We start from the raw sequence: 25,292 nt of genomic DNA on the forward strand, positions 1-25,292 counted from the left end.
TTCATGCTGGGATTCCTTCTCTTCCGGGGAAGAGAGGAAAAGCTTTTTTGAATTTGCGTCTGTGGGTTGAGGCTTTTCAGAGTCGCCGGTTCTCTTCTCGGTTAACCGTGAGTCTCTGGGTAAAAATAAGGGCCTACCTCAGATTTTCAGGCCGGGAAAGGTAATCGACACCGGGCAGCACTCCTTTGCCCGCGAGCCAGACGACATCTGCTGCGGGATCCGAAGAGGAAGCCAAGCATAGGAAAGTGTGACAGCGGCCGGCTCTGCAGGCCGGTAGGAACTGACCGTCCCAGCCCCGGATCCCTAGGCCCAACGCTTTGACCCAGTTAGTATCGGGACTGGTTTCACGTCCTGGCCTTGGGACGTTGGCATGGATCTTTGGGCAGGCTCCGGCACCTTTCGCCGACCTCCACACATCTGTCATCCACTTGTTCTGATCTAAGTGTTGGGGAGCTCAAGCACACTCTTCTGGGTCCTGGCCCGGGAAAAGAAGAAACTTCTCTGGGTGTCACGTTCTTTGCACTGATGGTTTGGGAGAATTTACATCAAAATCAGAGACTGTTTTCACTTGTCTGAGGAAAAGGGGTGGGGGGGAGGAGAGACAAAGTTGGGCGATCTTATGAAACTAAATTTACTTAAATGGTGGGGATAGTTTCCTTATTTTCACTTTGTTTGTTTTAAAACAATTCCTAGCTGAAAGATAGTCTAGATAGTAGAAAGGTTATGACTGTGCTTGCTTTTAAAAAACGTCTTAGCAAAATTTGTGTCATAGCCAGAACTTTGTAAAACCCAGAAGTGACTGCTGATTCAGTACAGCTCATTTTGTAGGCCGAACCTCAGAAAGGTGAGGTGTCTCATCTAAAATTATGAAACCTGAGATTATAACCCAGTTCTCTTGGCTCTGGAATCGGTGCTCTTTTAAACTGCGTTTGCTGCTGCTGCTGCTAAGTCGCTTCAGTCGTGTCCTACTCTGTGTGACCCCATAGACGGCAGCCCAACAGGCTCCCCCGTCCCTGGGATTCTCCAGGCAAGAACACTGCAGTGGGTTGCCATTTCCTTCTTCAATGCATGAAAGTGAAAAGTGAAAGTGAAGTCGCTCAGTCGTGTCGGACTCTTAGCGACCCCATGGACCGCAGCCTACCAGGCTCCTCCGTCCATGGGATTTTCCAGGCAAGAGTACTGGAGTGGGGTGCCATTGCCTTCTCCGAAACTGTGTTTACTGTGCTTTTTTTATATTTTGGGTGGAGAGTGCAGCTCTGGAGCCTGACTGGGTTAGCATTTTGGCTAATCATTTTCTGGTGCTGGTGACTATGAGCCAGTTTCCTTCATTTAGAATGATCGTGTGTGCCCAGTCAATTCAGTCCTTACAACCTCATGGACTATAGCCTGACAGGCTCCTCTGTACATGGGATTTTCATGGCAAGAATACTGGAGTGGGTTGCTGTCCCCTCCTCTAGGGGATCTTTCCAACCCAGGGATCCAACATTGCAGGTTGGATCCTGCATTGCAGGTAAATTCTTACTGCTGAGCTATTAGTGAAGCCCAGAATGATAGTAATGGTGCTTAAATTAGTTTGACATGTAAAACTCTTCAACTGTTAACTGCTATTATGAAATTTATTTGTGCAACTCATTGTTAATAACTTTAAAATTTTTGTATTTAGATATATTGGTTGATAAGGTTTCTTCTCTTTATTTTCTCTTACTTGGCTTATTTTACCTGGGCGAGTTTATATACATTATTTTTTCTTCACCTCAGTCCAGACACACTTTGAAATTTTTGAAAAATTTTTTATTTCAATTTGCTGTATCATTGCCTTTGTTTAGGGATTCCTTGGTGGCTCAGACAGTAAAGAGTCTGAGCCAGGGCTCCATCCCTGGGTCAGGAAGATCCCTTGGAGAAGGAAATAAGAACTCATTCCAGTATTCTTGCCTTGAAAACCCCATGCATGGAAGAGCCTGATGGACTACAGGCCATAAAAGTCAGACACGACTGAGCAACTTCACTTGTGCTTTGCCTTTGTTTTATCCAAACCATAAACTTGAAATACAGTAGTGAAGTAAGGACATTGAAAATTTCTTCATCTAAATAATCTAGTTATAAATAACAAATATAGTTGTTCCAAATCCTTTTATAAAATGTATTTTCTTTTTCTTCAGCTCTTACTTTCTAACATAAATAACATTGTATTCTTTTCTAGTTACCGGCTCTACCATGCTATCTTGTGATATTTGTGGTGAAACAGTATCCTCAGAACCAGACATGAAGGCTCACCTCCTAATTGTTCACATGGAAAATGAAGTTATATGTCCATTTTGCAAGTTGTCAGGTGTGAATTATGATGAAATGTGTTTTCATATTGAAACTGCTCATTTTGAGCAAAATGAACTAGAAAGAAACTTTGAGAGGATTAATACAGTACAGTATGGAATTTCCGATAACAGGAAGGACAGCAGCCTACAGTGCAGAGCAGACATTAATTCAAGTGTTCATTCAGCTTGTGCATCTAATCAGCCGAAGATTTCAGCTCAAAGCCTGCCTAAGGATGGTACTTTAAAACATAAAGACTTTTATTCAGAGAACTTAACTGAATCTAGAAAATTCCTGAAAAGTACAGAAAAACAGTCTGACCGAACCAAAATTAAAGAATCAATTTATGAAACAATGTACAGTCCTCCTGAATGTCCATTCTGTGGAAAAATAGAAGATAATAGTCAAGATATGGAAACTCATGTGAAAACAAAGCATGCTGATCTTTTAGACACTCCGTTAGAAGGTAAAGTATTCATTTTATATAATAAGTAGCATGAGTCTCAATTTAATATGTAGTATCCCAAAAGTTGGTTTGTAAATAAGATCACTACAGACGTGTTTTTAATTTAAGTTTATAGCATTGCTCATTTGCCATTATTATAATATGAAACTACTATAATGGAAAGGAGTTTTGATGCAAACAATAAATGTTTCATCTACTTCAAAAGTAGCTGTAGAAACTTTCTGAGGAGAAGTAGACTCACAATCTAGTTTCCAGAGGAAGAAAGTGAAAATGAAAGTGTTAGTTGCTCAGTCCTGTCTGACTCTTTGTGATCTCATGGACTGTAGCCTACAAGGTTCTTCTGTCCATGAAATTCTCCAGGCAAGAATACTGGAGTGGGTTACCATTTCCTTCTCCAGGGGATCTTTCCAACTGAGGGATGGAACCTGGGTCTCTTGCATTGCAGGCAGATTCTTTACTATCTAAGCCACAGGGAAGACCAGTTTCCAGAGGGTATTCTTTTATTTACCACCAGGCCAGTGGCATCTGGATTGTCTGGGATTCTGATTTTCTGTTAACTGAGTTCTACTTTGATTCGTTTTTGATCAGAGAGCAAACTTTAAGATTTAAGTTCCTTTGAATTTGTTGAAGTTATTGAAACTTGTTTCATGGCCTAAGATATGGGATATGGTCTGTCTTAGCACATGTTCACATGTTCCATAGACATTTGAGGAAAAAAATGTATATTCTGCTGTTGTTGCATCAAATGTTCTATATTTGTCTATATTTGTGTGTTGTTTGTGTTCAGATCTTCCATGTCCTTACTAATTTCCTGTCCAGCAATTCTACCAGTTTTTGGAAGGAGGTTAAAGTTCCCAATTATGATCTATATATATCTATATATCCCAGTATATTTGTCTGTTTTTCCTTTAGGCTATATCAGACTTGTTTCATGTATTGTGAGGCTCTGTTGTTTGTGCATACACATTTAGAATCATATGTCTCTTTGATGCTGTTGAGTTTTAAGAATAATTTATATATTGTGGATGCAAGTCCTTTATTGGATTTTGCAAATATTTCACAGATATTTTCTCCCAGTCTGAAACTTGTCTTTTCATTCTCTTAACAGTGTCTTTCACAGATCAGAAGTTTTTACTTTTAATGAAGTTTGTCTTATTTGATTTCTTTTTTCATGGGTTGGTGTTTTTTCATGTTTTGGTGTTGTATCAAAACTCTGGCAAACCCAAGGTCACCTTTCCCATGTTATCGTCTAGAAGTTTTGAATTTTACATTTAAGTCTGATTCATTTGAATAATTTTTATGAAAGGTTAAGGAGAGAAACCTATATGCAGGTCAGGAAGCAACAGTTAGAACTGGACATGGAACAACAGACTGGTTCCAAATAGGAAAAGAAGTACGTCAAGGCTGTATATTGTCATGCTGCTTATTTAACTTATACGCAAAGTACATCATGAGAAACGCTGGGCTGGAAGAAGCATAAGCTGGAATCAAGATTGCCGGGAGAAATATCAATCACCTCAGATATGCAGATGACACCACCCTTATGGCAGAAAGTGAAGAGAAACTACAAAGCCTCTTGATAGAAGTGAAGGAGGAGAGTGAAAAAGTTGGCTTAAAGCTCAACGTTCAGAAAACGAAGATCATGGCATCCGGTCCCATCACTTCATGGGAAATAGATGGGGAAACAGTGGAAACAGTGTCAGACTTTATTTTTTTTAGGCTCCAAAATCACTGCAGATGGTGATTGCAGCCATGAAATTAAAAGATGCTTACTCCTTGGAAAGGAAAGTTATGACCAACCTAGATAGTATATTCAAAAGCAGAGACATTACCTTGCCAACAAAGGTCCGTCTAGTCAAGGCTATTGTTTTTCCAGTGGTTATATAAGGATGTGAGAGTTGGACTGTGAAGAAGGCTGAGCACCGAAAAATTGATGCTTTTGAACTGTGGTGTTGGAGAAGACTCTTGAGAGTCCCTTGGACTGCAAGGAGATCCAACCAGTCCATCCTAAAGGAGATCAGTCCTGGGTGTTCATTGGAAGAACTGATGCTGAAGCTGAAACTCCAATACTTTGGCCACCTTATGCGAAGAGTTGACTCATTGGAAAAGACTCTGATGCTGGGAGGGATTGGGGGCAGGAGGAGAAGGGGATGACAGAGGATGAGATGGCTGGATGGCATCACCAACTCGATGGAAATGAGTTTGAGTGAACTCCAGGAGTTGATGATGGACTGGGAAGCCTGGCGTGCTGTGATTCATGGGTCACAAAGAGTCGGACACGACTGAGCGACTGAACTGAACTGAAGGAGAGGGCATATATTCATTTTTTGAATTTTAATAAATGCTATTTTTTAGGAAAGTTGCAGGTTCACAGTAAGATGCAGTAGAAAGTACAGGGAGTACCCAAGTACCCTCTGTCCGTATATCCTCCTAAACTCCTCCAGCATTCAACAACCCATACCAAGTGATACATTTGTCAAAGTCAGTGAATCTACATTGATGTCAATATCACCCAAAGTCCATGTTTATATTAGGGTTCACTCTTGGTGATGTACACAGGTTTTGATAAATGTATAATGACACGAACCCACCATTTAGTATTTAGTATCATACAGAATAGCTTCACTGCCCTGAAAATCCCCTGTGCTCCACCTGTTCATCCTCCCTTTCTGTGGCCACTGGCTACCATTGATCTTTTTATACTGTCTCCATGTTTTTGCATTTTTTAGAATGTTGTATAATTGGAATCATATGCCATGTAGCTTTTTCATATTGGTTTATTTCACTTAGCAATGTGCATTTAAGATTCCTCCATGTCTTTTTATGGCTTCATAGCTTTTTTTTTTTTTTTTTTACATTGAATAATATTCTTTTGGATGTTTCACAGTTTATCTGTTCACCTACTGAAGGTCCCTTTGGTTGCTTCCAAGTTTTGGCAATTACGAATAAAGCTGCTATAAACTGTACTGGCTTTTGTGTGGACAGAAGTTTTCAATTCATTTTGGTGAACACAAGGGAATTCGTGATTTTGGATCATGTAGTAATAGTATGTTTGGTTTTATAAGAAATTGCCAGACTTTTTCAAAGGGATTGGACCATTTTGCATTCCCACCAGCAGTGAATGAGAGTTCCTGTTGCTCAAGTCTTTGCCAGCATTTGGTGTTGTCTATGATTTTGTTGTTGTTGTTCAGTCACTAAGTCACTCCAACTCTTTGTGACCCCCATGAACTGTAGCACACCAGGCTTCCCTGTCCTTCGATATATCCCTGAGTTTGCTCAAACTCCTGTCCATTGAGTCAGTGATGCCATCCAACCATCTCATTCTCAAAGTATTAGAGCTTCAGCTTCAGCATCAGTCCTTCCAATGTATGTTCAGGGTTGATTTCCTTTAGGATTAACTGATTTGATCTCTTTGCTGTCCAAGGGACCCTCAGAAGTCTTCTCCAGCACCACAGTTTAAAAGCATCAATTCTTCAGCACTCAGCCTTCTTTACGGTCCAACTCTCACATCCATACATGACTAAGAAAAACCAGAGTTTTGATCATACAGATTTTGACTATCTAGATTTTGGTCATTCTAATATATATGTAGTGTTGTTTTATTTTAATTTGTAATTTTCTAATAACATCTGTACCCAGTATCAGCTAGGTCTTGGTCTTATAGAAGTACCATTTCTCTCTTGGGCAAGTTGTACCTGTCTGTCTGCAGTGCTGGTTAATGGATGCAGCTCTTTGATCTTATGCTGCAAACTAGGGCATTTGATCCATGTCCAGCTTTATGCTAAATGCTTGAATTCTGCACATCACTACTTAGTTTGGAGGGTACTGAGAATCCAGCCCCCAAAATCCATATCTAGACTGACCACTATTTACCATTTGATTTTCCTTTCTCCTTTTCTTATTTTGACTACAGAGCTGAATATTTATTATTATTTCCTTTCACTGTAGTGATAAGAGGTTTGTGCTCAGTCTTTCATCTAGAAGTAGAAAATTGCTTTAAATCCAACTACAAAGAGTTTTTACTTAATATAGTTAGTGAGTAGTAGACAGTCTTTGACTTGATGTGAAAAATCTAAAGATTTTAAAAATAAAACCAACTAAATTATATCTCTAATACAGACTGTAATCAACTACTCTATGACTGCCCTATGTGTGGGCTCGTCTGTACAAACTACCATATTCTGCAGGAACATGTTGACTTGCATTTGGAAGAAAGCAGCTTTGGACAAGGTATGACTATATGTTTAAAGATAAGGATGTTATGATTTAATTTCTACTTCCTAGACACTTATCTACTTTTTAGATTGGTGTTATAGAGGGGAAGAAAACACACTGGTTAAAAATAAATCTGTCCCTTAAAAAAATTTTAATACAGCTTCAACTTGTCAAAGATTTTTCACAGAAAAGATGTAAAGGATTAACTGGTGTGACCAACAATTGAATTAGGGGTGTGCATCCAGGGTTTTGACCCAGAACATCAGAAGATAATGAAATATTGTACCATTTTTAAAATCTTTTTGATTTAAAAGTTGAGGCCATTCTTTCAGCAGCTGGAAGTAATTGAATTTAACATCTTAACAGTAAAAATTGTTTATGAACTCAGAAGCTGCCATATGGCACATGTAATTTTAAAAAGAATGTGAAGTATGTGACTTTAAAGTTTTTCAAGTACATTTTCAACTACTCTTCTAGCTTCTTTATTACCACTGACTAGTTTTATAAGAGATTCTAAAGTTTTCTTCTGTTTCCCTATCTTTTTTGCTAGTGGCATTGATTAAGTAATCATGATGGTGTCTTAGAAGTGGAAAGATCCTATTTGAGTTTCACAATTCCATTGAAACAAAATATAAAGTAGACAAAAAGAGAAACCAATTGTGTTCTACTGGATATCAGTTTCTTAAGGTACATAGATATCTCCTGTTACTGCAGAGGTTTCTAGTATTCATTAGCAGCGATCCTGGTACAGTTAGTGATGTCCATGGACAGCATTACCTGATCACTCAGCCTAATACCAAGATGAGAATTGCTGCAGTAAAGATGGGACAGTTCTTTACTGTGTTGGTTCTTTACTAATTACTGTGGAAGAATAACTCTGAAGTTGAGTTTCTGATAATTCTTTGTTTATGATAAGCTTTGTATGCTGCTGCTGCTACTGAGTCACTTCAGTCCTGTCCAACTCTGTGTGATCCTATGGACTGCAACCCACCAGGCTCCTCTGTCCGTGGTATTCTCTAGGCAAGGGTACTGGAGTGGGTTGCCATGCCCTCCTCCAGGGGATCTGCCCAACTCCAGGATCTAACCCGGGTCTCAGGCAGATTCTTTACCACTGAGCCACCAGGGAGACCCAAGCTTTGTATGGGTACATGAGTTATTCTGTAACCTCCATAGGCTTACACATAGGCTATGTGTACTCCATAGGCTGGAGTCTGAGGTGAGTCTGAGTGAATCACTGTAGATAGCCTTATAAATATGCTAAAAATCAGTTTTGGATTGTGTATTTCCACCAGTAAAAGTGGGGACCAATTAGGAAGAGGTATCAGAGGCTGAGAGATTTGAAGGAAAAGAAAGAATATTTAGATACATAATTAAACCATCAAATTGGGAGGTCAAGGAGATGCTAGCCAGAGAGCACTGAATAATGGATGTGTAGCACCCTGGATAGAGAGCAAAATGGGCAAGTTATACTCTTTGCTTGAGGTCATACATTAGGTTGTGATCTAATAGCTGTACTTTGCTCACTTGTTTTTTTATTCCTTAATTATTTCCACCATACCCACCCCAACCAAGTATTTCTCTTAAAAACCAATCTGCCTTATATGTATTAATGAGGGGCACCACTCCAGGGTGCTACTTAATTTCTCTTAAGTTCTGATTTCTTCAATAGATAATAATACTTAACTTCCTAACTGTTATGAAGATCCAAATGAGATAATTAATGATAATTAATGAGAAGTGTTTGTCACAGCCTAAACACTCGGTGAATATTAGTGATTTAAGTGGAGGTTGTACCCTTACAGAGGCAGTTTAAGTTCTGCTGGATTTATACTCAGTGTTTCTATGACATCATAGTCATGAATAAATGGCAAAATAATAGCCTTTACTCCATTTTAAAAATATGTACTAACATATAAGTGAGCCTTGATTTCAGTCTTTTATTCTAAATATTAAAAATATATAATAGGTGTGAATAGAGTCCAGTGTTCTAGAGATCTAGAGTTGGCTCAACAGCTTCAACAAGAAGAAGACAGAAAGAGGAGATCTGAAGAATCAAGACAAGAAATGGAAGAATTTCAGAAGCTGCAGGTACAAAGATTAATAATTATTATATTATTTTGGTTTAGTTAGAGTTCTTATTTTTTAAACATGCTGTTAAGACTTCAGCTTATTATTTTTGTCTTTATTATAATACAAAATATTTTTTACATATATTTTTTATTGTTCATAACAACCACCATTCATAAGTATGCATTTGCATACTGGAGCAAACACTTGTTATAAAGCGGCAGTCCCCAGCTTTTTTGGCACCAGGGACCAAGACAGTGTTTTCATGGACCTGGAGTGGCAGGGGAATGGTTTCAGGTTGATTCAAGTGCATTACGTTTATTATGCTGCTGCTGATCTGACAAGTTTCAGACAGTAATGCAAGTGATGGGGAGCGGCTGTAAATACAGATGAAACTTTCTTCACTCACCTACTATTCATCTCTGGCTGTGCGGCCTGGTTCCTGATAGGTCATGAACTGGTACCAGTCTGTGGCCCTGGAGTTGGGGACCCTGATGTAAAGTATCTTACAGTCTTCCGTACTCCATAAAGTTATTTTAGATTTTTTTTTTTTTTTTTTTGAACAGCAGAGGAAGAAATGGAAACAAAGAGTGCTTATGTAGCTTAACTTGTTCAGGATTGGGCAGTATTAAATGGTGAAGCCTACTTTTAAACCTATGTTAATGGAGAAAACTAAGAAATTGAGACTCAGAATTTTAAATGTTTGCATAAATACTTAAAACAGAAACTTAGAATTAATGTCTCCTGAGTCTTAAATTCTTTTAGTGACTGCAGTTCAGGAATTTAGAAAGAACCACTTTTAATGGAAAATGCTTTTTTATGAAGTTTGAGCCTATTTTAGGTGAATGGTAGTATCTACTGAACTAAACTGGTAGCTTCTTTTATATTTTAACAACTTTTTCTACTCTTTTGAGTCCTAACTTGCTGTAGACTATGTAGTCATTTGCTAATAATGCTCATAGATTTTAAATGTTTTTTCTATGTGCTTATAGGATAATGTGTGAATAAAAAGGATTTATGAATGAATAGGTTTGAAAATGTTCAATTAAACAGGTTTGTGTACCTGATGTCTTCTTAAAGCCTTTAATATACTAATATGCATTGTACAAATCATAATCTTCCTGAACTTGTTTGACCTAACTTTTTTTCCTCTGATTTCTTGCACATGGCTATTCTTTCTTTAGAATATCTAATTTAGGCTATTTTTTTTATCTGTGGTTCATCTATTTGTATAATTATTTTCCTACCAAGATTCAGAGGAGAAAAAAGTTGACTTTTCCTATATCTTCTCTACCTTATATTATCAATACAAAAGTTTTCAATGTTTAAGGGAGTATACGTTTATTATAGTATTAGTAACTTTGCAGGTTAGTTGTTTAGATCTCAGAAATATTTTTGTAGGGGCTGTTTTAACATATTATTTTAGATTTTCTGTCAGTATGCAAAAACATAGTTCATTTACTGCATAGAGTGAATACCTGAGTGAATTGTGGATTAAGTAGGCCTTTGTAGGCTAGCCTAGGAACCAGGGAAGAAGTACAGGCTCCTTGATAGGTTGTCTTCAAAAAAATCAGCAGAATGGTCAGAACTCATCTGCTTTTCACATTACCATTAGTAGGAAGACTGGATTCTCTACTTTCCCTACTTCAAGGAAAAGAAGTTTCTTGCCGTAATGGTTGTTTGTAGAGAAAGGCTATTATTAACTCAGGGATTTTTTTGTTGTGTAATTATTTTTCATAAAAATCTGTAAGTTGACTTATATAGAAGTCAATAAACCAGAATGTTTCAAAATATATTTCCAGATATATAAAATAGTGGTAAATTTCTCACCTCATTGATGTAAAGGGACATAAAAATTAAGTCATTTGTTTTTATGTTCAATAGAGACAATATGGTTTAGATAATTCTGGAGGGTACAAACAACAGCAGCTACGAAATATGGAGATAGAAGTAAATAGGGGAAGAATGCATCCATCTGAATTTCACAGAAGAAAAGCTGATATGATGGAATCATTAGCTATTGGTGTTGATGATGGAAAAACAAAAACGTCTGGTGAGTATTTAATCCAAATCATGGTTTTAATATTTCATACATCACTGAAGTAATAGGATTATTTGAATTGTGCTTGATTTTCACAGCCCACAGTTTATATAGTTTTAGGTGAGACCATGTATTCAAATAATTTTTTTGTGTGTTGTTTTAAAACTCCTGATCTTTTATTTTTATAGTAAATGATTCACTTTTATCTTGTATCAATTTACTTGACATTTGAAAATGGACCTTTGAGAATAGTTTTTATTGAGAGCTTACTATTTTCCAGACAATTGCTGTCTAGTAGAATGTAAGTAAGCCACATAAATAATTTTAAATTTCCATTAGTCACATTAGAAAAATAAGACTAGGTGAAATTAATTTTAATATTTTTCCAATATGTCCAAAATATATTTCAATGTGTAATCGTATTAAAAATTATCAGTGCAGTATTTTCAATCTTTGTACATTCTTTAAAATGCAATGTGTATTTTAGTTTGCAGAACATCTGAGTTTGGACAAGCCACATTTCAGATGTTCAGATAACCATATGCAAATAGTTTCTGCCATATTGTTCAGTATAGTTTTAGACATTAAGACCTTATATATTGTATCATGTAACTCTCAAAAGAAAAACCTTGTGTATTATATTTTTCTGGATGAGAAAATTGTGACTTAGAGAGATTAAATTACTTTCCTAAGGTAAGGTTGGGCTTCCCAGGTGGCGCTAGTGGTAAAGAACCTGCCTTCCAATGCAAGAGACATAAGAGACACAGTTTCAATCCCTGGGTTGGGAAGATCCCCTGGAGAAGGGCATGGCAACCCACTCCAGTATTCTTGCCTGGTAAATCCCATGGACAGAGGAGCCTGGAGGGCTACAGTCCATAACGTTGCAAAGAGTCAGACATGACTGAAGCAAAGTAGCACAAGGTGAGGTTGCATAGCCCAGTTGGTATTCACAATCAGATCTGCCTTGTTCCAAAGAATGTATTTTTTCCTGATATTTTCCACATTTTAAAAAAACATATCCGTTCAGTTCAGTTCAGTTCAGTCGCTCAGTCATGTCTGACTCTTTGCGACCCCATGAATCGCAGCACGCCAGGCCTCCCTGTCCATCACCAACTCCTGGAGTTCACTCAGACTCATGTCCATCAAGTCAGTGATGCCATCCAGCCATCTCATCCTCTGTCATCCCCTTCTCCTCCTGTCCCCAATCCCTCCCAGCATCAGAGTCTTTTCCAATGAGTCAACTTTTTGTATGAGGTGGCCAAAGTATTGGAGTTTCAGCTTCAACATCATTCCTTCCAAAGAAATCCCAGGGCTGATCTCCTTTAGGATGGACTGGTTGGATCTCCTTGCAGTCCAAGGCACTCTCAAGAGTCTTCTCCAACACCACAGTTCAAAAGCATCAATTCTTTGGCACTCAGCCTTCTTCACAGTCCAACTCTCACATCCATACATGACCATCTGTTAGTATAGTTAAAAAAGATTATATGGAAACAGCTTTGTTCCTGCTACCCAATTTTTATGAAACTTAATGTTTTTAAGCTGTAAAACCTTTTATATGTATTTTAGACCCCTTGTATACCCCTCTTTGATTTCTAATTTCTCCTCCTCCACAAAGGGAATCATTATCCTGAATTTGGTATTTATCAATCTCATATATGTTTTAGTAATTTTATCTTGTATGTAAGTTTCCATAATAATATATAATCTTTTATATTTTAAACTATGTGTAAGTTGGTATACAATATGTATGCTCTGATTGAATTTGCTTAAATATGTTGATTCTTAAACTGTGCTGCTTTCACTTTGCTGAACAGAATTTGCTTTTATGACTTACATTGTTTCCAGTGTTTTATTCTTAAAAATTATGAACAGATTTCCTCCTCAAAAGTTTCTCTAACATCCAGACTAGAAATACTAGATTAAAGGGCATTTGCATAATTAATTTCATTGAGTATTATGAAATTGTTTTCTAGAATGGTTGTAACCTACATTAGGTCATTGTGTTTTTGACTCACACTTTATTTATATTGTGACTCTTTAAAGTTTTTGCCATTTAATGGTAAGATACACCTCTTAATTGTATTTCTCTGATGTCTCCTGAGTTCGCTTCTTCTGTAAATAACCTAGTCCCTTTTCTCGTCTTTGTTGGATTGTTTGTCTTTTTCTTATTGATTTTTGGCAGTCCATTAAGTATTCAAGATATTAATTATTCATTGATGATATGAAGAGCAGTTTTCTTCTTCAAATCTATAATTTGCCTTGAACCCAGGTCTCCCGCATTGCAGGCAGATTCTTTACCAGCTGAGCCACAAGGGAAGCCTGAGAATACTGTTGGGTAGCCTATCCCTTCTCCAGAAGATCTTTCCAACCCAGGAATTGAACCGGGGTCTCCTGCACTGCAGGCAGATTCTTTATCAGCTGAGCTATCAGGGAAGCCCAAATTTTGTATATGCTGTCTTTAATTAGGCAGAATTTTAAATTTGAATGTAATCAGACTTCTCAATCTTTCCCTTTACTTGTGTCTTTTAAGTGTCTTATTTAAGAAATTCCTGCATCTTTAATATCATAAACATATCCTTTTATATTCTTTAAATATTTATACCCTTAAAATGGATAACCAGCAAGGACCTACTGTATAGCACAGGAAACTCTGTTCAATATTATATAATAATCGTAATGGGAAAAAGAATTTGAAAAAGAACAGAATTATGTATAACTGAATCACTTTGCTGTATACCTGAAACTATCACATTGTTAATGTTAATCAACTATACTCAATATAAAATAAAAAGTTAAAAAAATTATATATATACATGGAAAAAGCAAGAGAGTTCCAGAAAAGCATCTATTTCTGCTTTATTGACTATGCCAAAGCCTTTGACTGTGTTGATCACAAGAAACTGTGGAAAATTCTGAAAGAGATGGGAATACCAGACCACCTGATCTGCCTCTTGAGAAATTTGTATGCAGGTCAGGAAGCAACAGTTAGAACTGGACATGGAACAACAGATTGGTTCCAAATAGGAAAAGGAGTTCGTCAAGGCTGTATATTGTCACCCTGTTTATTTAACTTATATGCAGAGTACATCATGAGAAATGCTGGACTGGAAGAAGCACAAGCTGGAATCAAGATTGCCGGGAGAAATATCAATAACCTCAGATATGCAGATGACACCACCCTTATGGCAGAAAGTGAAGAGGAACTAAAAAGCCTCTTGATGAAAGTGAAAGTGGAGAGTGAAAAAGTTGGCTTAAAGCTCAACATTCAGAAAACGAAGATCATGGCATCCGGTCCCATCACTTCATGGGAAATAGATGGGGAAACAGTGGAAACAGTGTCAGACTATTTTTCTGGGCTCCAAAATCACTACAGATGGTGACTGCAGCCATGAAATTAAAAGACGCTTACTCCTTGGAAGGAAAGTTATGACCAACCTAGATAGCATATTGAAAAGCAGAGACATTACTTTGCCAACAAAGGTTCGTCTAGTCAAGGCTATGGTTTCTCCTGTGGTCATGTATGGATGTGAGAGTTGGACTGTAAAGAAGGCTGAGCACCGAAGAATTGATGCTTTTGAACTGTGGTGTTGGAGAAGGCTCTTGAGAGTCCCTTGGACTGCAAGGAGATCCGACCAGTCCATTCTGAAGGAGATCAGCCCTGGGATTTCTTTGGAAGGAATGATGCTAAAGCTGAAACTCCAGTACTTTGGCCACCTCATTCAAAGAGTTGACTCATTGGAAAAGACTCTGATGCTGGGAGGGATTGGGGGCAGGAGGAGAAGGGGGCGACAGAGGATGAGATGGCTGGATGGCATCACTGACTCGACGGATGTAAGTCTGAGTGAACTCTGGGAGTTGGTGATGGACAGGGAGGCCTGGCATGCTGCGATTCATGGGGTCGCAAAGAGTCAGACACGACTGAACGACTGATCTGATCTGATCTGATGTACATAAAAACAATTCCTTCGTGTAGATCTTGGTATTTTTTTATGCCAACCGGAAGTAGTTATATCACATAAAAATCAACCCTCTGTGATAAACCATAATGAGGTTTTTAAATTGGGAGCAAACTGATTAGAACTGAGCTTGAGAGAGAATGATATCCAGCATAATGTATAATAAAATGGAGAGATAACATTCGTTCAGCAGTGTACTTTTATGTGCTAGGCCCTGTAGATGCAGAAATGAAAAATGCAAACAATTTCAATTCAGCATAAGTAATACGCTAGTATTAGGAACCTTGCATTGTGTAAAACAAGCAGGACAATAACTAAGACTATGTCAGTAAAAAGGTAGAAGATGGAATTGGCAGGATTTACATGTGCCCTTGAAAAAGAGATTGATACTGGAAATGTATGGACAGACATAGAAAGGTAATACCCTTCTAAACCTTCTATATCTCTTTTCCACTTTAGGAATTATGGAAGCACTTTATAGGTATTATCAGAATGCTGCCACAGATGTGAGACGTGTGTGGCTTTCTGCAGGAGTGGATCACTTTCATTCATCTTTTGGTGATAAAGGTTGGGGTTGTGGTTACAGAAATTTCCAAATGCTGCTTTCATCATTATTGCAAAATGATGCTTATGATGATAGCTTGAAAGGTATGTGAAATACAGACTCTGAATTTACCATCTAATAAATACATATGATGTGGAATGAATTAATATATAATATGCGTATTAAAATTGATAGCTTTAATAAAGATGTATTTTAGTGGATATTTGCATTAAAAGTCTTCATTCTGGTTGTAGGAAGAGAAAATGATATAGTAGATGTCAGAAATAACTGTCTTATAAATGTTAGGTTCTTGTAGAATATATGATGTACTGCTTAGTATTATTCAGTACTTTAGTAACTGTCATATTACATGTTTGCTTTGTATAATTTTAGGTATGTCAGTTCCTTGCATTCCAAAAATTCAGTCTATGATTGAAGATGCATGGAAGGAAGGTTTTGATCCACAGGGTGCCTCTCAGCTTAATGACAAGTTACAGGGAACAAAGGCCTGGATTGGAGCATGTGAAATATATACCCTTCTCACCTCCCTGAGGATAAAGTATGTACCTAAAAACCAAGTTAATTGTTATGTCTAGGAAGTTTTTGTTGTTTGTGCTTTTTATCAAAGGGATAGTTTAAAAATAAAATTTAAGTAGCATTAATAAAATTAAGGACTTATAATGAAAACCAACCACACATACCCTGTTTCTTGCTCTTCTCTATTCTCAAGTTTTATTTCTTAGAGACGGCTGTCACTTTCATTGTTTTTAAATAATATGCTTTCATGGCTTTTTCTTGGTTTGTCAGCTTTAGACATTACCTGTTGCATTCTCCTTATATCTCCCACCTGTTTCTCCTCACTTTTTATAATATGGTTAAATCTCCAGTTTTTATTAAGTTAGAGTCATAACTATGTAAATATTATTCACTAATGATTTTATATCTTTCCTGAAAAGCTTTTTAAAGTTTTCCTTAAGAATTGCCTTACCTTTTCCCTTTTACTATTTGACTGCATCATGGTAAAGTTTTTGCAGAAACTCCATTTATGTAATCTGAGGTACTCCTTATTCCTGGAGACGTTTTTCTTGAACCCGATTGTCCTTTTCTCTAGTCTGGATTGTTTGCTTCTAGATCCTTTCCACAGCTCTAATCGTGTTGCAGTTCTTCATTCTGTTGCATTAGATCCTGGATTTTTTTCCTGGCTTCCATGTCTTTCTCATTTTTGGATTATTCTCTTTTACTTGAACACTTCCTTTATTAGCTTCCTAAGAAAGGATGCCTAGTCTTATTACTGAGTGATAGTTTGTGTTGCTATATTATTCTTAACTCAAAATCATTTATGGATTAGATTAAGCTTCCCTGGTGGCTCAGAGGTTAAAGCGTCTGCCTCCAATGTGGGAGACCTGGGTTCGATCCTTGGGTTGGGAAGATCCCCTGGAGAAGGAAATGGCAACCCACTCCAGTATTCTTGCCTGGAGAATCCCATGGACGGAGGAGCCTGGTAGGCCACAGTCCACAGGGTCGCAAAGAGTCAGACATGACTGAGCGACTTCACTTCTTCAAGTTGTTCCTCTACTAGCTTCTAACAATAAGTATTACTTAATGAGAAGGCAAGATGTACCTGGAGAATCCCGTGGACAGAGGGGCCTGGTGGGCTACAGTCCATGGGGTCACAAAGAGTTGGATATGACTGAGGGACTAAGCACATAGTGGTTAAGAGCTTAGACTTTTTGGAGTAAAATTGCCTACAACTGATTCTAGCTCTCTGCTTATTAACTCTATGACTTAACTTGTTCGTACCCTAGTTCCACCATTGAAAAAAGAACACATAAATAGAGACTGCTTCATAGAGTTGTAGTGATGATATAGTGCTTAAGACTGTGACTGGCATGCAGTAAGAGCTTAAGGGTTCACTGTTGTTTGATGAATATGATCTCTCCAGTTTGTTTGTTTTTTTTTTTTTCTGGCACTCCTGTTTGTTGGCCCCTGAACTTTTTTGACTTTTTGAGTTCACTGGTCATGTCTTACTTTTTGATCTTTGCTTTTTGTTTTACTATCTGGATTCTCAACTTTATCTCCTCACTACTGTATTGAAATTTTTATTTTAACAATAATGTTTTTTGATTTTAAGGAGTAATTTCATAGCATCATAGCCTTTTATGATTGTAAAATTTTTCTATTCCTTGCATTTTTCTGTTTCCTCCATGTTAAATTAGTTTCATGTCTATTTATTTTAGTCTGTTCATTTAGAAGACTTCCTTCTAACTTTTAAAAATCCTTACTGTTTTTCCTAAAGTGAAGAATGAGGCACTAAAAAAGCTGATTGGCAGTCCTGTAGGGTTTCTGGTGCTTGTAGTTGAGAAAACTTCATTTCTTAGGTGGAAGTTTGCTGTGTGGTTGGGGACTCTCCAATATTAGTATAAGAGACAGCTCTTTTCTCAGAGTCCATTCTTGCCTATAGTTCCTCCACTAGGTGAGGAGTTGATTAGTGATTTGCTCTATTTATTCAACCTTCGAGTTAATCTCTGTTTTCAGCCTCAGTACTGTTCTACCCAATACCTGGTGTTCATTAAACTTCTGTCCTCTTTTGGGTTTTAAGAAAGTTGTCTCTATTTCTTTGCATTCACTTTTATGTTTACTCTCTCCTGCTATCCATTTTCCAGAAATGTGTGCCAGTTTCTTGTTGGACCCTATTCTCTTTCTCCATAGGTGTTTAAATCATTTTCTCCTTCAGTATTATGTTGTTGGGCTTTCAAGAGGCATCAGAGATAAATGCTTATGATCATCTTTAATAGAAAGTTTGCCTTAAGCTTCATGACTGTATATTTCCTTTTATGTTTGTTTCCAAGTCATTTTGCCAGTGTTTTACATCATTTCTATATATGAGTTATATTCAGAGATAAAAATACTTCTTGAATTTTAAATAGAAAAATGACTGTGTATATAATAACTTTCTTGAATTATTAAATTCAAAGGACTGTTTTAATGCCCTTTAAATTTTTCTTCTTTTCCTTTTTGCCAGTCTGGTCACACCTTCAGATTGTTTATACTATATCATGTTTTGAGCTTTTAAGTCATTTTTAAGGAAAGGAAAATTTTTGTTTAAAGTACCTGATATATCAAGCTGTTTTCTTGGTACCTGTAATAAGTTAGTTCTTTGTAAAGCCTTTTTATTACTATACCCTCAATTTGTTTACTAGTTATTTAAATGTCTTCCTTTTGCTCTCTGTGAATTTATCCATAGAATACTATGCAAATTCTCAATCTAAACTTGTAGTCAACTGCTAACCCAAGATCACTGTTCTTACTTTTTGATAGCTTTTCCAGAAGTTCATTTCAATATTTAAAGCTCAGGAGTAATCAGCTGAAAGTTATCAACGTTAAACTTGGTGAGGCTGAAGATAGCAACCAGTGCAATGTGGGTGTGTCTGGAAACTTTATGGCCAAGAAAGACAAGAATAGGATATCTGTGCTATACTTTAAAGTGAAAATAAAGCTTTTAATTGTTTTTCCTTTCCTTTATACTCAGTCTTTTTAAAATAGTTGTTGAGAAGTGTAAATAATGCTCCTGGTTAAAATAATTTGATTTATTCATGGTTGACTTCCTCTTGAGGAAACAGTACCAGTATGGTCTGTTGCTAAATAGAGGATAGATAGATGTATAGATGGGGGTACACACAGGTTTTCTATGATCTTTACAGGTATTCTTTTCTTGTCTATTATTGAAATTTGAGAGAACTGACAGGAAAAATATTTGGGATATTTTTGATAGCTCCTCATGGCTGCTGAGGAATTAAAAATCAACTTCTAAGTAATCGTCAGGTTTAGAGACTTTAGAATAAAAGTCCCCATGTCTCAGGTTATATGTAGACTCTTTAAAATCAGGTATGATCCTCATTTACTACAAAGGGAGATTTTCTGTGTGAGAAAATTTTTGTAACTTTGATAGCTGTCATCAACCTTAAGTTATTAAAGAATTTCCTCCTAAAATAACAGTTTTCAGATAAATAATAAACTTTTATTTCTTCTTAGGAAAATAATGATGAAATAAAATTAATTTAAAATGTTTGCATTTTATAACTCCATTTATAAAAAAGTTTTTAAAATATTTTCTAAATAATCCATTTTGTAAATTATTTTATAGGTGCCGTATTGTTGACTTTCACGAGTCAACTGGTCCTTTGGGTACACACCCTCGCTTATTTGAGTGGATATTGAGCTACTATGCTTCAGAGAGAGAAGGAAGTCCAAAAGTAGTGTGTACATCTAAACCTCCTATCTATCTTCAGCATCAAGGTTAGTATAATTTATAGATACTGAGTGTAACTTATAAGATGATTTATTTATATAAGACAACTAATTAGCTTTTGCTTTAGAGTATGTTAAGATTCTGATAATGAGAGGAGAGAAGTACACTGACATTACTCTGATTTTTAGAGCTATAGCATCATCATAATACATTGCAGTAATAGATGATATCCTTGATATCTTTGGGGCTACCTGATTCAGGGCTACCTCTTCCTTTATTGTTCATCATTAATTTTTTTCAGGGCTTTTCCTCACTTCAATGAGACCTTCCCTGGCCACCCTTTAAAATTTTTTAACTCATTACTCATCCCTCTCTAGCACTGGCATTTCCTTTCCCTCTTCCCTGCATTACTTTGCTTAACTTTTGTTTACCTCTTGGAACCATGAGTTTTTGTCCCCCAGCAGTTAAATTTCAAATCCTTTTATCTGAGATCACTTAAATAAAAAGGACTATGGGATTAGGAAAAGAAACTAAAATATTTGGCATAGTAGAAGTAGAATATTTTGCCATGAAGCCTTTGGAAAACTAAAATTGAACGAAAGAAAACTGGAGGTTAGGAAGTAGAACTAAAGTTTTGTGTCTGAGAACTAAAAGAACTCAGATAAGCAATATGTCAGAGGGACTGACTGTATTTATATTTGAAACACACATAAAAAGTATATATAAGGTGTCTATATATATGTGTGTGTGTGTGTGTATAGTAACTTACACCTGTATGTACCTGCTCAAATAAGTGTCTCTCTCACATTTATATATGTACTCTTTTTTGACATTTCTATAGGTCATAGTCGAACAGTTGTTGGAATTGAAGAGAAAAAAAACCGAACATTGTGTTTACTAGTATTTGATCCTGGGTGTCCTTCTCGAGAAATGCAGAAACTCTTAAAGCAAGACATGGAAGTTAGCAGTCTCAAGCAACTACGGAAGTTTGTGGGGAATTTAAAACATAAGCAATACCAGATAGTGGCAGTAGAAGGTGTGCTTTCTTCAGAGGAGAAAATTGTAAGTATCTAAATATTTTTCATGTGACGCTTGGACAGGTTGAACTTCAAAGTGTAAAATTTTTAAGTTAAAAATCAATGTTATTCCTTTGTAACTCCTAACACCTCATTTTATAATATTAGATTGGCAAAGATATGTTGTTGTTCATTTAATTCCAGAATGGACATCTTTAAATTTCAGATGATACCCAAATATTGTCAAATACTTTGCTGAGAACTTCATAAAAATATTTAATTTTATAATACGTAATTTAATTTTGATTATCAGGGAGTAATGAAAATGGCAACAGTATGATAAGAAAGTCTAACTTAATCAAGGAGTTCCAGCTCATATTGGTCTTGGTTGATTAAATGTGATTCTAAAGATTCCTGAGGCTCTATGTTAGGCACTTGGATGTATTGGATGTACTATTGGAGATATAATTATCACACTATTGAGAGAGTTAAGTATTCTGAGGGACATGTTTTTCTTTCAGATTCAAGAACTGTTCATACACATAATACTTACTGGATATATACAATTCCAGAAATTAACTCCAGTGGTGTTGCCTCTTTATCCCTTGCATTTAAGTGATGAGCAGTACATTATAGAAAAATTCCTAAGAAGTGGATCCCCTCCATTTGTATAAACAGAAGCTATATGGTAGCATATCAAGTCTAGAAAATGCACAATTCTCTAATCTTGAAGAAAAAAAGTCCCTCTTAAGTACTCCACATTTGTTTCCCTCTAAAGAGAGAAGGGCATCCCTTATGGCTCAACTGGTAAAAAATCCTCCTGCAATGTGGGAGACCTGGGTTCAATCCCTGGGTCGGGAAGATCCCCTGGAGAAGGGAACACTTACCCACTCCAGTATTCAGGCCTGGAGAATTCCATGGACTATATAGTCTGTGGGGTCACAAAAAGTTGGACAAGACTGAGCAACTTTCACTTTCAAAGGGAGAAGAGACACCGCAGTAGAGAGGAGCATTTATGAAGAATAATAGGATCATGAGGGAAAGGACTAAAGTTGTTTGAAAAGAGAGAGAGCTAGAGTAATCTTTTTAGCCTCACAACTTGGGATATAAAGGCAAGGATTGTTGAAGAAGTTCTTCAATTTAATTATGATAAGTTTCTTTGCAAATGTTTGTGCAAAGAGGTTTCTTTGCAATGACTTAAATACCAAAATTGCATTCCTTTTTTTTAACCCTATCATTTATTTGGCTGAATGAAGTTAGAGGTTAATTTTAACTGTTAGAAAAAGCAAGATGCTTGCTCACCAGTATACAGATAACTTGAGATCATAGATGAGGTTAGATACTAAGATGGAGTTTAGCTGAGTATTTTATTTGGCTGTTATCTTTCTGGTCTTGAAAGTGAGGCATTGGTGGTATTTCTTTGCTCATAGTCTCATCTTTATCTCTCCTTCCCTGTTTTTACTTGTCTCTCTCTGAATTTCAGCCAGATTTTTACTTTTGATTCATTATTCCATAAAAAGGTGATATTTTCTTTTTAATTTTTTGTGTTTTATCTTTATCTCAAATTTTCTTAATTTTTTTTTTCAAATTTGCTTTGCATTTTTACTTGGTATTACTTCTCATTATATTTTTTTAATATAAATTTATTTATTTTAATTGGAGATTAATTACTTTACAATATTGTATTGGTTTTGCCATACATCAACATGAATCCGCCACTGGTGTACATGTATTTCCCATCCTGAACACCACCCCCCCGCTCCCTGTACCATCCCTCTGGGTCGTCCCAGTGCACCAGCCCCAAACATCCAGTATCATGCATCGAACCTGGACTGGCAGTTCATTTCACATATGATGTTATACATGTTCCAATGCCATTCTCCCAAATCATCCCACCCTCTCCCTCTCCCACAGAGTCCAAAAGACTGTTCTATACATCTGTGTCTCTTTTGCTGTCTCACATACCGGGTTATCGTTACCATCTTTCTAAATTCCATATATATGCATTAATATACTGTATTGGTGTTTTTCTTTCTGGCTTACTTCACTCTGTACAATCGGCTCCAGTTTCATCCACCTCATTAGAACTGATTTAAATGTATTCTTTTTAATGGCTGAGTAATACTCCATTGTGTATATGTACCACAGCTTTCTTATCCATTCATCTGCTGATGGACATCTAGGTTGCTTCCATGTCCTGGCTATTATAAACAGTGCTGCGATGAACACTGGGGTACACATGTCTCTTTCAGTTCTGGTTTCTTCAGTGTGTATGCCCAGCAGTGGGATTGCTGGATCATAAGGCAGTTCTATTTCCAGTTTTTTAAGGAATCTCCAGACTGTTCTCTATAGTGGCTGTACTAGTTTGCATTCCCACCAAGAATGTAAGAGGGTTCCCTTTTCTCCACACCCTCTCCAGCATTTATTACTTGTAGACTTTTGGATTGCAGCCATTCTGACTGGTGTGAAATGGTACCTCATTGTAGATTTGATTTGCATTTCTCTGATAATGAGTGATGTTGAGCATCTTTTCATGTGTTTGTTAGCCATCTGTATGTCTTCTTTGGAGAAATGTCTATTTAGTTCTTTGGCCCATTTTTTGATTGGGTTGTTTATTTTTCTGGAATTGAGCTGCAGGAGTTGCTTGTTTATTTTTGAGATTAGTTGTCTGTCAGTTGCTTCATTTGCTATTATTTTCTCCCATTCTGAAGGCTGTCTTTTCACCTTGCTTATAGTTCCCTTTGTTGTGCAGAAGCTTTTAAGTTTAATTAGGTACGATTTGTTTATTTTTGCTTTTATTTCCAATATTCTGGGAGGTGGGTCATAGAGGATCCTGCTGTGATGTATGTCGGAGAGTGTTTTGCCTATGTTTTCCTCTAGGAGTTTTATAGTTTCTGGTCTTATGTTTAGATCTTTAATCCATTTTGAGTTTATTTTTGTGTATGGTGTTAGAAAGTGTTCTAATTTCATTCTTTTACAAGTAGTTGACCAGTTTTCCCAGCACCACTTGTTAAAGAGATTGTCTTTTCTCCATTGTATATTCTTGCCTCCTTTGTCAAAGATAAGGTGTCCATAGGTGTGTGGATTTATCTCTGGGCTTTCTATTTTGTTCCATTGATCTATATTTCTGTCTTTGTGCCAGTACCATACTGTCTTGATGACTGTGGCTTTGTAGTAGAGCCTAAAGTCAGGCAGGTTGATTCCTCCAGTTCCATTCTTCTTTCTCAAGATTGCTTTGGCTATTTGAGGGTGTTTTTTTTGTATTTCCATACAAATTGTGAAGTTATTTGTTCTAGCTCTGTGAAAAATACCGTTGGTAGCTTGTTAGGGATTGCATTGAATCTATAGATTGCTTTGGGTAGTATACTCATTTTCACTATATTGATTCTTCCGATCCATGAACATGGTATATTTCTCCATCTATTGGTGTCCTTTTTGATTTCTTTCACCAGTGTTTTATGGTTTTCTATATATAGGTCTTTAGTTTCTTTAGGTAGATATATTCCTAAGTATTTTATTCTTTTCGTTGCAATGGTGAATGGAATTGTTTCCTTAATTTCTCTATTTTTTCATTGACTTTAAAAATTATTTCCTAATTTCCTAAATTTAAGTTGTACTATTCCTTACAGAATTTTCATTATCTTGAAAAAAATCCAAGATTTTAGCTTTTTTGATATTAGATGATAATGCATATTTTAATTAATTGACTTCTCACTTAACATTTTTAAAATTTCTTTTCAAGGCTAGGAGACAAGCTTCTCAAGTCTTTACAGCTGAGAAGATCCCTTGAAGAAGTCAGCATTTCAGTGATTGTGGAATTTTTCTTTGTTTTCCAAATTCCAGTATTAACCTTAATACAACATATGAATCTGTGAATTTTCTAAATACTCCATTTATATTTTAATTTCTAAAATGTCTAAATTATACCTTTAGTGCTTCATTGTTTAGTAATTATTCCAATAAAATATCTTGTTTGCATTGTGAGTTTTGTATTTCCTGATTTATCCATGTTTCAGAAACTAGTTTTGTGTTATAGTCATATGACTATTTGTTGAGTTCTAACTTGTGTTAGGTATTCTCAGTATTTTGCATGTATTAATTAGTTTGATTTCCAAAATATTTTATATTCTGTGAGACAAATACTGTTATTAGCCCTATGAGGAAGCTGAAACTTTGGAGATTAGTAATTTGCCCAAGAAAGTGGCCCTAATCCAAGATGTGAACCCAGACTGTCTCACCTCCAAGCTCTTACCATTATAGCATTCTGCTTTATTCTGTTATTATATATGTAATGAAATTCCCTCCTCACTAGATAGAAAGAACCTTAATACTTCATAGGCATAGTTCTGAAAAGAGTAATTTGCTTTTGTTAAATATTTGCACTCTTATATAACTGTGAGAGTCATATGTTTAATGTGTCCTGTAAGA

The 25,292-nt window shown here is 36.4% G+C and overlaps 1 protein-coding gene across 2 annotated transcripts; it reads left to right on the forward strand.

The window, feature by feature from the left end:
• The first annotated feature begins 49 nt into the window (after window positions 1-49).
• ZUP1 (zinc finger containing ubiquitin peptidase 1) lies at window positions 50-24,848 on the forward strand. Of its 2 annotated transcripts, none has more exons than XM_005210746.5 (10): window positions 50-273; window positions 2,201-2,776; window positions 6,896-7,006; window positions 8,958-9,079; window positions 10,943-11,111; window positions 15,515-15,703; window positions 15,993-16,158; window positions 19,744-19,895; window positions 20,690-20,910; window positions 24,607-24,848. In XM_005210746.5, exons 2-10 carry the CDS (start codon window positions 2,215-2,217, stop codon window positions 24,652-24,654), a joined length of 1,740 nt encoding a protein of 579 aa, XP_005210803.2. In that variant the 5' UTR covers window positions 50-273; window positions 2,201-2,214; the 3' UTR covers window positions 24,655-24,848.
• The last annotated feature ends 444 nt before the right edge of the window (window positions 24,849-25,292 follow it).

The sequence above is a fragment of the Bos taurus genome, chromosome 9 (assembly GCF_002263795.3).
Source record: "Bos taurus isolate L1 Dominette 01449 registration number 42190680 breed Hereford chromosome 9, ARS-UCD2.0, whole genome shotgun sequence".
Classification (NCBI taxonomy): Eukaryota; Metazoa; Chordata; class Mammalia; order Artiodactyla; family Bovidae; genus Bos; species Bos taurus.

Coding starts and splice junctions, on each gene's coding strand:
- ZUP1 (XM_005210746.5), top strand. CDS start 2,215: ATGCTATCTTGTGATATTTGTGGTGAAACAGTATCCTCAGAACCAGAC. Junction 2,777..6,895: donor TTTAGACACTCCGTTAGAAG/GTAAAGTATTCA, acceptor TCTCTAATACAG/ACTGTAATCAACTACTCTAT. Junction 20,911..24,606: donor TTTCTTCAGAGGAGAAAATT/GTAAGTATCTAA, acceptor TTTCTTTTCAAG/GCTAGGAGACAAGCTTCTCA.